Source organism: Poecilia reticulata, linkage group LG13, assembly GCF_000633615.1.
Source record: "Poecilia reticulata strain Guanapo linkage group LG13, Guppy_female_1.0+MT, whole genome shotgun sequence".
NCBI lineage: Eukaryota > Metazoa > Chordata > Actinopteri > Cyprinodontiformes > Poeciliidae > Poecilia > Poecilia reticulata.
In genome coordinates this window covers 3,524,697-3,538,971 of record NC_024343.1, presented here as the reverse complement: position 1 = coordinate 3,538,971, position 14,275 = coordinate 3,524,697, and the positions used below count along the sequence as shown (strand labels likewise).

The window sequence follows — 14,275 nt, the reverse complement described above, 5'->3', positions numbered from 1 at the left end:
CATATCATAATCTTATTAGACGTTTAATATGTGAAAAGATTGACTTCCTTCAATTCCCCTCTGTGCTAATATTGCCCTCTGAAGAAATTTATCAGACCAGTGCAAAAACAACCAATCAGAGCGGGGAGGAGGGTTTTAGCGCTGTCAGTCACCTTATGTACTTGCTGCTAAATGTGCTAATGGTGGATAAGTAACTTACTATTACAGAAAAACCGTTTATCCTCCATCATCACTGGCCATGCTAACTAGACCTAGCATTTGTAACAGGCTCTGCCATAGGCGTAGGAAGCAGGGGGGACGGGGGGAGACATGTCCCCCCCAATATTGGAGACAGTCACATTCGTCCCCCCCAATAATTTCACCGCAGTTGCGAAGAATTTTAAAATCTTCCACTCGCATGCTTTTATTTTGAAGGCGCTAACAGCGCATTCAGCAGAGCGCTTCCTCCCCCTGCCCCCTCTTAACGGCTCAGAGTAAAGGCAGCAGCAGACGATCTGTCAGGAATGTTGCCATAAATATCGCTCGTTTATAACATGTTGTCAGTTTACTTTTATATATAGAACTAAATCTTTTTGGTGAAGCGGTTTTATTTCTGGGATCGTCACATGTTCAAAATTTTACTGCCGTTTAAAAGTTAGCTAGTCTAGTCACAATGATTTAGAATGAGACTGAAACAGCAGCGAAATGAGCCTTTTTATTATTTAAAGTGAGCAACACCTGATCATACTGACCACTTAATATGTATTTATATATTATTATATTATTCAGATATTTAGGAGAACAGCAGTGCTAGAATGATGAAGAAAGGTGAAGAAGCTCTGGTGAGGTCTTCATTTAGTTTATTGAAATATGTATGAACTGTTTTTAATTTTTAAATAAACTAAACTATTTTATTATGAGAGGAGCAGGTCAGGGAAGACATAGGAGAGTCAGGTGGAGTTTCAGAGTGTGACGATATAAAAATTATATTAATTTCAATAAAGCCAGAAAGGAGAACAGGTGAAGACTGATGTCAGGTTGATTTATTTCAACGTTTCAATATTTTGTTCTTTATTTCCACACTATAAGGGTAACGGTTAGGAGGCAATAAGAAAAGTGCTTGAGGAGAAGTTTAAAAATGAATGTGAAAATTTTTGCTACACAGTAAATAGAGTTGAGATGTATAATAATGTATACAGAGCTGGAAGTGAGACTGAGTTAACAGCGAGGAGCTAAAGGTCTGTTAGACGTGAAAAGTATMATTTTTATTTATTTTGTAGATCAAACTGTTGCACTGATGTAGAGAGATGTTCAAGAAGAACACAACTTGTTTTTTAGATTTTATTCTTGTTGGTCAAACTGATGTATTGAGTTTAAAACTGCTGAGTTCTATTTTATGAGCCGTTTTCTACTTTGGTTTTAGAAAGAGGTAGAACCAGTTCAATTACCAGTCAATTTATATAAATGCATTTTGACCAATAATCAAATGTCTTTTGACCAATAAGATCAGAATCTGGTAGCTTGTCTGTGCTACCAGAGTATTTATCTTGCTAGTTGTGAGGCAAATTCTAAAGTGAGTGTTCATCCTGGAATGAAGGTCATTATACTATGCATAACTTTAATCTGATTATTGGATTCTAAATAATAACATGTTAGAATGCTTGTTACTGAAACAAGGGCCAGATTAGAGTAACGCATTACTGACGTGTTAATGGCATAATTGTTTGACATTTCTGCTCAAGCCATTTACTGATCTGTCAGGTTTCCGATATGCGTCCCCCCCAATGACAGACTCGTTCCTACGCCCTTGGGCTCTGCTATCAGGCAGAAGCTGTAGCTTGGCAAAAACAAGAAGGGATTTATGGGTTAAGATCCTCCCCCTGACTCTGATTGGTTGTTTCTAGTTAGCGCTACTCCAGATTATTTGTCACATGGTGATGTCATTGACATGGTGATAGTTTAAACAAACTAACTTTTTACAGTTGCATGTTCGCTACAACAGTCTCGAACGCGCAGAGCCCTTTAGACTTAGCAAAAATAAACTGAATGTAAAGAACAGTTTTTAATTAGTGGGATCACTAAAGAATTGAAAACATAAAAGTCGGCAATATTCCCAATAAACGCCCGTTTCAGGTCTGATCCTTTAGGAACTCACCACCATTCCTCGCTCCAGTGTGGCTGGTTTATATGAGGTCCTAATGACTTTCGGAACGAAGGTGAGAATCCACGCCTTTCTCGGAAATGCAGCGAAATCCAAACAGTTGAGGATAGGTGCAGCCACGCTATCCTCCAGCACCCAGCTCACGGCTCGTCCCTTCCTCTGTCTGTCTTTGCGCCAGTGCACAGCAAAGTTGTTGTACTTTTTACCAGTCTTACTACAAAACGTCCATCCAAAGAGCTTCCCCATTAACTGTTGCCCTTTCCTCCATTTCTACTTCCGCCTAGTTTGCCTTAGGCAAAGTGTTGCTAATTGTTGTTTACGTCCGGAAAGTTCGCGCATGCGCACAATGCTGGAGGGTTAAAAAATATTAACGTACTGGTGAGCGATAGCCTCGCTTCCGCGGTAAAACAATTCTGATAAACATGCAAGCATTTTCCACACAAAGTCAAGMTGGCATAGCGGACCTCATAGCCCTCCCAATTAAATTTTTTTTCTTAACTTTTTTCCTGACCTGTGAAATGTGACACGCTTGGACCTTGTTATCTAGACGTGTTGACATTTAGCAAAGCACTACCTCCATTTTTTTCTTTTTACATAGCAGTGTATTGTGTGTGTGGCCCAAGACAGCATATGGCTATTGATTTTAAATAGGTATACATGATGTTCCAGCTGTGTCTGTGCACATGTGACAAAGTCTGCCTCCTTTTCAAAAATAGGGGACAGAATTTAACGCTTGAATATGTTGATTTTTACGTCAGACACAATCCTGTTAAAAGAATTACTAGTACTTCTCAAAAAACTAGTGCAATGCATCAAAAGGTGAATCACTCGTAAGTAGGTTCATAATTAAAACACTTACTCTAATGCAAAATAAATGCCACCCATTTGTAATGTCTTGAAGATAATTTTACTTGGCAAATGTCAATGCTAATAACATTTGTAAAACTTTCAGTAACAAAATAGAAATGTCAGAGCTGGATGACTCAGAGATGACATATAAATTGGTATTTAGATATGTTGAGCAACCTAAATATGGAAAAATGACAACTTTATCTTGAGCAGAAAGGTAAGCTCTACTGCAGATTTGAAGCTATAATCTGATACTTAAACATATAAAAATGAAAAGGGTGAAGAAAAGCACTACCTCCAGCTTATCTCTTAAAAAAAAAAAAAAAAACCCTGATCCGGTTTGGAGCCAAACAACAGAGATGTATTGACAGCAGGAAATGATTTGATAACTGAATGAGTGCTTCTCACTTCCAGCGCTTTGAAATAACCTTTCAACATTATGCTGTGACATGTTCCGATAAAACATCTTGTGATTCTTTTCAATTGTTAAGTGGGGGGGAATGCAGGGCAATTTCCTATACAAAAGGTCTGAAGGATCAAATACTGACAATCTCACCTCAGTTGGAAAACACATTATTTATGATTCAATTCAGAGCCGTGTTGGGAAATTAGGGAGAAAATGGAGTCCACTTTTATAAAAAAATTTTTAAAAAAGGACAATTTGCCAACAGCTTATTTTCATCAGTAACGGAGGAGAATAAGAATAATCCTTGGTTTCTTTTTTAGGACGATTGCCAAACTTACACAGAATCACAGTTCTGCTGAGTCGAGCTTTCCCTCGGCTCTCGGCAGTAATGACTCGGTGGAGTTCTTTATAAATAAAACCGGTTGAATCACTGGCCTCCTCCCGAATGTGATTATTCATTCTCAGTAAATGAGTCAGCATTGAATGTAACCGTAGAGCCCAATCTGTTCTGATTCAGTCGAACTTTCCAAGTTATCAAAAATATTCGCTTCTTCTAAACCTTCAGTTTGGATGTTAGACACAATGTTTTCCCTTAATTACCATCTCCAGCTTAGATGTGAATAATCTATCCTTGGTAAACAAATGTGTACCACAGGTTCGTAAGTGAGATTTGATAAGTTGCAGATATATCGCTATTATTCCTTTCTGATATAACATTCTTGAAAAAAATAGTTGCTAATCAAGTGTGTGAGCATCTAGCCAATAACAACCCTTCTGAAAGGTTTCACTCAGGTTTCAGAGCTCATCATAGCACTGAAAAAAGAACGGATGAAAACTACAAATTATATTATCTTGGCCTCAGAAAACAGACTGTTCTTGTTTTATTAGACCTTCTTTTTTTTGTTAACAAAATCAATCACAATATTCTCTTAGAAAGATCGGAACATGTGGGGATCAGAGGAACAGCACCAGGCTGCTTTAAATCTCATCTGTCCGACAGATTTAAATCTGTTCAGGTAACTGAGAAATCTTCACTCTCCAGGGTTACTTGTGGTGTACCACAGGGCATAGGCTCAGAGCCAATTCTCCTTATATATACACTGCTCAAAAAAATAAAGGGAACACTCAAATAACACATGCTAGATCTGAATGAATGAAATATAATTGCCAATAATTTCCATCTGTTGTCTATTCCATTTGCACAACAGCAGGTGAAATTGTCAATCAGTGTTGCTTCCTAAGTGGACAGTTTGATTTCACAGAAGTTTGATTTACTTGGAGTTATATTGTGTTGTTTAAGTGTTCCCTTTATTTTTTGAGCAGTATATATATATAAATAATTTGTCAATTGTTGTCAATTTGTCAATTTTCAACGTTGTGCTGGTTACACTTAGTTATCTTTACCATAAAGATTAGGTAAATTATGGGCATGTCCTGAAGACATAAAAACCTGAATGATTTAAAATTTCCGGCTTTTAAAATGAGACAAGAGTATTTGTCTTTTGACAAAAACCTTGAGAAAAGAGGCTTGTAAGTCAATCACTTCATCAGTATGACATTCAATTGGCCTTCAGTAAATTAAGTACAGAACCTCAGTGTTATTTTTAATGGGACATGTTCTTCAAATCCGATATGAACCAGATTTTCTTAATTCATCTCTGCTTAGGCTATCCTGACCTATCGCTGTAGCTATTCTGCTATAGGCTTAGTATGAATAAATAAATAAGAGTATAAGAAGGTTMAACTGAATTGAATAATCTGGTTTCATGATCAAAGTAAATACATTAATGATTTATAAAAAGCTCAACTGATGAGCAGCAGGTTGCCTAGCCTGTCAGGTGTTGCCGCCTTTGTAATTACTGAGAAAAAGAGCTCGTATCGCCATTAACAACCCTGAAAATATAGATTTTCTTTCCCTCCTCCACTGTTCTAACCTTATTAACATCATCCTCTGTGCAAGCTGGTAGCAAATAGCTAGCCCCATGGCATGTGGTTGTTTTGAGATAATCTAATGCCAATGGAAGTGTTTTGTAAACCAGTCTGAAATTGTGTTCACTGTAGAAGCCTGGAGCCCTTTGCTAAGTCTGTGTCAAAAGGCTAAACGTTCCCTCCAAGCAGAGGAAAACTACGAGATTTGCTTGTTTGTAGCTGACTGAATCCCTGAAATAGGAAAAAAGAAAAGCAAATGAAAGTCATGAAAACAGGCCGGCTTCTTCAAGAAAACCTTCACTGCAACCGCTTAAAGATGCTTAGCCAAAACCCACAGCTGAAGGTGTTTTACAGCTCCCAGCAAACATATGATCATTCACAGAAATTACAAGTTGTTTTTCACATAGCGTGATTCCAGGAGCCATTGGCTGCATTAACGATGACGCTTTTTGCAACAGTATTCCTAAAATCCCTTGGATTTTATCACATTACCGCCACAAACATCAACATTGTTGGTGTGACTTTACTTGCTAATCCTATACAGTAGCACAAAAGTATGAGCTGAAAGGAAAAAAATGAAAAAATAAATATATATATATATAATTTTTTTTCTTTTAAATGCTAAATTCTGCAAAGTGTAGCAATAATTTTGTTTTACTTAGCTGACTTTATCTTGACAACAATAATAATAATAGAAAATCCATTTTTATGTAATTTTATCTCAGTATGAAAACATTTCAGGTAAGGTGATCAATAATAAGCGACTGAGAGGCTCTGAAGAACTCTGGAGCAACTGCAGAGATAAAAGCCACAAAAATAACAGTAAATATGCCAGAGAAATGTAACCAAAACTAAACTTTTTGGCTAATTTCCTTCTACTCATGCTATGAGGTAAACTAACACTGATCATTCACTGATCTCAAAGTGACACTAATATTTTGGCTGAGTGGCTGAAGAATGTGAACAACTTTGATAAGGTAATGTATGTGCATATCCATAGCTATAAGAAACATTTTGGACAACTCAGTTTGTTGATTCAGTTAAATAAAAAAAGAGACATCAAGTACCTCTGTTTGCCTATGTGAAGTGTTGCTCCACCTTATGAAATGCCAAGTAGCAGACAATGTTTCCTCAGTTGTGCAGTCGGTGTTTCACTCTGATATTCCTCTGGGAATACTAAGGTCCAAGGTTTTAAATTCCCTAGTGGGCAAATGTTGCAACTCTGCCCTCCAGTKAGTTTACCTGTACTTATACTTCGCAGGCAAAAAGTGGGCTTTGTGTGTAGGGTAAGAGAAATTACTTTATTTCAAGGCTTTAAAGAAATACTCACTGAGGAATTGTCAGGACTTCTAGGTCGACTTACTGTAAAGAGGATGCTGATTTTATTTTCCCATTGGACTTTAAAAGGGTATTAATATGTTATGTATTTTCCAGACACAATCTGTTATTTTATAACACAGTCAAGTAACTGTGTTACGTTCAGTTGTTTTGAAAATGATGTAAATGAACATTACTTAAAAGAAACAAAACTTCCTATTTTGACACCTTGAAATCGGGCTTCTGTCTCTTTAAGAACCTCCTGGTCTTCTCGACGCTCCGCATTCAAAACGTCATCACAATGCTTCTCCTTATGGCGTTTATAACCATTCTTAGGAGCGTTGGAGAGAGAAGTAGATCGTATGTTGAGCTCAGCAGACTCGCAGCTCCACCAGGTGTTTGCTAATTGCTGCTGCCACTAGTCTGGAGGTGATGAGTGGGGAAGGAGCGGGGCGGGGGCGTAATGAGAGACGGAAGCTCGACTGAACAGTGCAGCTCGAAGGAGGAGCTTTGTGGAAATGGGCGGAGCTTTGTGAGAACACACGTTTAGGCATCTGCCCAGTGGCTGCTGCACGAGATTCAAGGATTCCTCAAACATGCATGAATGAATCAAAGCAACATTGGCACATTACAACGTGATATTAAGCTTAAACAAAGTTGACGTTACATAATAGCTCCCACTTTAAAAACTTTAGCCGTTCATGTTTTAACACAGCTTGTTTGCTGATTAACGATCTTGGCACAGAGACAATACTCGAACTCAACATGTGCTAAACCATGCCCAGACTGGGCTTTATGGGCATTATGTCTAATGCATCAGTATGCATTAGACATAAAATTGGATCTTGAGTGAAAAAAAAAAAATTGCCTTCTCACTGAATCCAGGCACCTTTTTTTCTCCCCCCCCCCCCTCCTACACTCCTACAGCCACTCAGAACTGCTGATGAAACACTTAACTCTAACCCTACTGTCTGCTAGTTTGGCTGTCCAAGCCAATTTTTCAGGACGGGTGAGATCTCTGCGTCCTCTTACCTAAGCAGATTCGGGGTTGAATAATGGTTACAGATCGGAACACACTGAAATACTTCCCCAGCTGGGAGAGACGGTCTGCTGCACAATTTCCAAGTCTTCGCTGTCAGCGAGCTAATGCCGAGATGGACTGGAGTTGCAAAGTTAGTGCGCAGGGGACTTGACAGCTAAAGCACTTTCACTCTGAAGGTTTAGTCTTCCTGTAAATCAGAAGGAGGGAAATTTCAGGGCTGCTTGAAATGCAAAATCTGCAAGGTGAAAACCGGCCGCGTGTGATGAGGGAAGATGAAGGATGACCCGGTTCTTACATTGAATCTACTCCATCACCGTGGATGCTAACTCCCTCCCCCTCCAAATCGAGTACAAAATGCGCTCCAGCTTTCTGCAAAATCTCATCGACATCTCGCTGTCCGAGCAGCCTGGCTTTTATCTTAATCTGTACAGCTTGGGTCAGAGGAATGGAGGCTGTTTTCTGCTGCAAACAAAAAAAATAAATACCATCATTTGTCATCGTTGTCATCATGCATCCCTGACTCTAAACAAACTAATACGATGTAAGACACAGCTAAATGTAGCAGAGAGAAAAATAGATGATCCTTTGTGTCTAAAAATACACAAAGTTTCAATCAGAGGTTTACATCCACAATCCAATTGTTATTTCAGCGTGGAATGGTCTTACAGAAACAAAATGATTTCTAAAAATAAAAATAAAAAAAAGAGATATGCATTCACATATTTGATCCACAAAGAGTCCAGATTATGCACCAAGGCTTTACTGTCATAGCAAGTAGCAGAGAAATCACAAACTTTTTGTTGCCATCTAACACTGTATTTATGCTTGACAGCTACGAAAAGCTTCCAAACTGAATTAGTAGAGTCCATTTAAATGTGTGATATTCCGGCACTTATTTGGCTTCTAGGCAAATAAGTACCTAGAAGCACTTATTTGCTTCTAGGCACTTTGGTATACTGGATACTTTGGTATCCAGGATACTTTGGTATCCAGTATACCACTTTGTATAAAGTATAAAGTATACCACTTTGGTATACTTTAACAAAGGTGTTAAAGTATACCAAAGTATACTGGAAGTCAGAACTCTGGAGAAGCATAAAGTTAGTCAGGTTTATCCTTTTCCAACCCAATTTAAATGTGCGTCATGTAGAATCATTGACTTGTCTTTTTTGTTTTTTGTTATTGTTGACTTGAGCGATTTTGGAGGCACAGTGGCTTTCTAAAGTATACAAACACCCGCCACGATGCTAGCTTTTGTCATTTAAAAATGAAGCTTTGATGTGATGCAAATCCTGAAAAGCTTCTGGTTTAAAGGTATTGATTAAGAAGAAGCAGGGTGCAATTGGCTAAAATGTAACCAAATATCATTTGGGGAGTACGAATCTGTTTTTATTGCAGACGATGTATAATTAATTTTAAATTGTTAACTTCAATTCCAGCTATTAAAAATCTTTAACATTGTCATCTGATCAGTTCAGCCTGAAATAAGATCAGTGGAGAAAAAAAAAAATCTATAAACTGCAAATGAAGATGAGATTCATGCTTATAATGAGAGTGTCTAAACCTCTGCCCGGAATAGTACTTAAAATAGCATTCATTACCGTAGTTCTGTAGTTCACATTAATTTGGATTTTATAATTACATATCAAAGAGTAACAGAGAGGCAGTGACACGGGGTCTGCAGAGGCAGGTGAGTAAAATACTAACAATGATGACAGGAAATTCCTTTTTCCACTTGACTTCTCTTTTCGATAATTGTGTGTGTTTTATTGATAATATCAACATATCTAAGGTCAAAATAGCTGTTGAAGTCCAGGAGAAGACCGGAGTGAATAAGTGCAGTGCTGCGCCTCACCTCTGGTGATGCAGTTGAAGTAAAACCGTTCAAAGTCACTTTTCTCCCTGGTGGTCATTTTCATTGAAGCTCCCAGATTTTTAAAAATGAAATTAAAATGGACTTTTTTCCCTTTGTTTTCAGCTGAATGATATTACAGAAGCACGTTGCATTGACCAAAGCGAACCCCCTCAGAAAAATAAAATACTCAAACTATAATTAAAAAAAATAATAATAATAATCTAATTTTACCGTACATTGATTATTTCTATTACTATTGGGGCCTGCCCATAGCAGTGCATGGAAGGCTATTGTTCTAAACCTAAAAGAATGTCTCTTTTTAAAATATTATTTTTCTACTACCGTTGATGAGGCTGGTACCGCTGCATGCCCACCTACAAAAAACGTGTGGCTCGATCCGGCATTGGAGCTATTTATTTTTTTATTGGGGTTTCGAGTAAAAACGGCGACGTAAAAAGCGAGAAACAAGCGAAATTTCCAACTGACACCAACTGCCGCTCCATTAGAGTGAGAAAATGAGTGGAGTTTGATCCCCAAAATAATATTGAAATAACCATCATGCCTACAAAAATCGCTCTATTGGTATGAAAGTCAGTCATGACATCGCACCGAATGCCTGCTCCTGTAAAATGTTTTTGAAATTTCTCTAGGGCTTAAGGTTTTCTGTCAAGGTGCTTCAGAGCGACATCATGTGACAGGGTGAACTCACGCTCTCAGCCTTTCATTTTCATACTTTACTGAGAAATTTCAGAGCTCAGCGCACATCATCTCTCTCTCTCTCTCTCTCTCTCTCTCTCTCTCTCTCTCTCTCTCTCTCTCTCTCTCATCGCTGCTATTGTTGTGAGAGAGCTACAGATATGAATCGCGGTACTATCGGAGATAAGAAATTGTTCTCTCATACGCTTCAAACGATTTTCGAATCGCTTTTACGGATCCTGAACGGGAAGCAGTTGTTCGGACTGATTTTTTCAGAAAAAGTGACTGCTTCAAACAGATAGAAATCTGTCTCTCCCTCACATGACTAAGAATATTTAACGTATTGAAAGCTTTAATAAGTTATGGTCAAAACCTAAATATAAGCTTCTATACTGGATTTATTCACCTGAGTCTGGACCTTATACGTCAACGCAGAGAGGATATTATCACCTACTGTTATATTCCCACATCTGCTGACAGCATGATTGGTTAATCCTGCTAATTTTCAATGCTCAGTACTAAAACATAAGAACTAAAACTACAGCTTTCCCCATAAACCAGACCTTTCTGGGTGGAGCACGCAGCTTCCGCTGTTTATGATTCACACTAATAAATTCTCAAGGAAAGCGCCTAATTAGGGACAATGGAAAGGTTTGTCTCCCCCTGGTGGTGAACATTTGCTCCTACGCCGTTGTGTAACAACAGCTGGGTTCATTTGGATTCAGCACCACGTCCAGTTGGCTTGTCCCTCACAGTCACACATCCCACTCCACTCTATTGGCGCTGTGACGCTTTCACTTAAAGCCTCAAAAATAGCACTGAGGAATCAAATATTTATCATTTTGATTCGTGTGTCCCTCTCTCGCTCGCTACAGTGGACACTGGAGCAGCACAAGACATAAAATAACCACAACAGCAGCAGCAAAAAAAACAACAAAAAAAACAAGCACTACTGATACAGTTAACCCACACAAAAAATTTAATACCCTTCATGAGGGGATAAATGGTTCAAACTTGGACATACTAAATATTGAAAGGTGTGATGACACAGGTTTTTAATGTAAAAACTTGCAGCCAACACCCAAATGCTCTGTAAAAAGTCACGTGACGTATGACTTATTTACTTTACATAGTTAGTACACATACACCAATGTTTTAATATACTTATATATGTCTTTTTTTGTTTGTTTGTTTGTCGTCTTTTATCTAGACCAGCCAGATACAGTACTGATGAATATACAGTCACGTCTGGAACAATACCTATTCAACATCGCACAGTCTGACCGTCCATGGCAGATTCTCACATCAATCCCCTTTTTATCCACTAACATTAGAAATGAGCATTCGAAAAAAAGAGAAAACTCTGCTTTTTTTTGTTATTAATATTGTATAGACTGGTGTTGATACTTGTCCTTGTATCTCGTGTCTTCTGTGCAAAAGTTTTTTTTGTTTTCCTCATCAAAAAAACAAAACAAAACAAAAACATGATAGACATAACAGGGTACCTGGCTGTTCACTTTACAAGTTACTGCTTAATGAAGTTTTTTTTTTTTTTAATGATTATTATTATTATTTTTTTTAACAATTAAACAGTCACATCCAAATGCCACACTCCTCTCCCCCCCGTCGGTGTGCCACAGAAAACGGTGAAAACCGAAAAGCCAAAAACATTACTTCCCACCGCCGTCAAGAGTGGGAGGTTTGTGACTACAGTGAGCAGCATCCTCCATTCATACATTTAAAAGAATAAGGCACCGCTGCAAAAAAACCCAAAAAACAAAGAGACATGGCCCACATAAACCTCTCTGGGAGCACGATGGGGGGGAAGCAGGATGACAGGATACTGTTCTCCTCCAGCAACTCACAGGAAGTCAGCATGAGTACATAAATGTGCTTGTTTTTAATCATCGTTGTGCTGTATGGCATGTARACGTTTTGTGTTTTTACATGTTACGTTTGTGCCTTTTTTAAACGTTTCTTTTTTATTTTAAATTTTTTGCTACACTGCTTTCCTCAAACCGTGCTCTCAAGCATCCACTCAGTGCTGCTGAATGTAACTCTCCTGTTGGCGAGCGGCGATGACTCCGTGTTGAGCTGATTGGTGGACCTGTGCCACCTCGTCCTCGCTCTGCGCGGGTAACTGTGACTCTGAAATATGGAGTAATCCCCGCCATCGAAAGAGAATCTGTGCCTAGTTCGTGCCAGCTCGTTGGGGAGTAACCCCACGCTGGCCWGGGCGCTTTTCTTGTCCTTAAGCCTGGGAGCCTCCTTAGTGCCGGCATTGGAGCCTATGAGGCAGAGGGACATGGTGGAGCCGGTCAGGCTGCTGTCCGTCTGCGTGTCCTCAGACGGCGGCCCGGAGCGCTGAGCATCCAGGCTGCTCCTTCTCTTCATTTTGTCCGCATTTGGGGGCAGCTCCACTTCGAGGACCGCCGCCGCGGCTGCCAGGTCCTCCTTCTTATCGCTGTCCACCCTCAACACCAGAGCCATGCACTCTTTGGGCGCCAGCGCTTCGTCCTCGTCGGACGGCTGCTTGGACACCGAGCGCTGCAGCCGCTGCTGGCTGCCGTTGGTTTGCGAGTGCATGGCGGAGCTGGCCTTGGCCTTGGCGTCCACGGGGCTGCCATAGGCCTTGTAGCGGATCATCAGGATGATGATGAACACCAGCACGGAAGCGACAATGATGCCGCCAATGATGATGATCATGGTGCCTCCCAGGAACTGGCTGTGCATGAAGCGGCACTGGCTGACTTCATTGGCCGTGTGGAACTGCACGCAGCCGACCACGCGCGTGGCCGTCAGCGACGTGATGCCGTCGTCGTACACGGCCAGCACGCAGAGGTCGTACTCTCGTCCCGCAGCCAGGTCGTTGATGAGGAAGTTTTTGCTGGTAGATGGGATCATTCTGTGGAGGAAGAGAGAAACGGTGCAGTGGTTAAGATGTAAAGGCCTTATAAAAACGGAAACTCGACAGCCATGCATATCGATTTGCATAGAGTGATAGAAATCACGAAAGAGTTCATTTAATATTCAGCCCCTCCAAGTCTTCTGGGGTGAACCTCTACCTGCTGAACCTTTCTTATTGTCTTGGCAAAATAGTTTGACCCAAGCCAGATTGGATAAAGTATACCAATGAGCAGCAATTTTCAAGTCTAGAGAAGAGTTAGATTTAGGTCAGGACTTGAATTGGGCCATTCAAACCCATTATATACTTTGCTTTTACCTTTTTAATCAAGCTCCAACAACATCTCTTCAAGATTTGCCATGTATGCAAAGTTCAATTTAATTCAAAAATACTTGATTAATCCCAAAGAGAAATTAAATAATGTCCCGTATAATCCCATGTCAAGTCAACCTACCACACGATGCGGCCACCATCATGCTTCACCACAAGAACGGTATTTCCAGGATTATCTGAAGTTAGTACTCTGCCACACAGGGTGTTTTGTGCAAAGGTCAAAGTTTTCATTTTTTTTTCATTTTTAAAGAATGTTTTTTGTAGATGGAAACTTCTAATCACTTTCTTTTGACTACAACTTTTTTTTCTTTCTACCCTTCCATTAAGGCCAGATTTGTGGCGTTCAAAACTAACAGTACCGTCAGAGTTACCACGGGCATCTGGTTTGGTTGGACTGAAGTGCTATGTTAGATGTTGAAATCTGGTAACATTGTTCAATAACCCTACATTAAACCTTTCCACATCTTCATTCCTGATTTGGACCGCTGTGTTATTTGAGCTCTTTGAAAACTTTTGAGGCATTTCCGTTAGGGGTATCAGAGTAAYGGCGACTTTCCTTCCACCTAACCATCATTTGCATTAAAAAACACAACAGAACATACTGAAACTTGTTGTCGTTACGCGACAAAATGTGAAAAAGTTCAAGGGTTATGAATACTTTGGCAAGGCATTGCATGAGAAAATAACATACGCTCTTTCAGGCTTGTTTATAAAATGAAAGCAAAGGTGTTAAAGTATTAAAAACGCTTTATTGTCTCTCTACAACAGCTGCAGGCTGCAGGACAAGTGATGAGCGCTGGGAA

At 39.6% G+C, this 14,275-nt stretch overlaps 1 protein-coding gene across 7 annotated transcripts in view; it reads right to left on the bottom strand.

Annotated features, from left to right (window-relative positions):
• Nucleotides 1–11,190: 11,190 nt before the first annotated feature.
• lrfn1 (leucine rich repeat and fibronectin type III domain containing 1) overlaps nucleotides 11,191–14,275 on the bottom strand; it is a 191,275-nt gene continuing 188,190 nt past the window's right edge. For all 7 annotated transcript variants that reach the window (XM_017308307.1, XM_017308303.1, XM_017308302.1 and 4 more), the window contains one exon: nucleotides 11,191–13,139. In XM_017308307.1, the coding sequence (XP_017163796.1) occupies nucleotides 12,248–13,139 (892 nt within the window). In that variant the 3' untranslated portion in view covers nucleotides 11,191–12,247. The remainder of the gene's footprint in view (nucleotides 13,140–14,275) is intronic.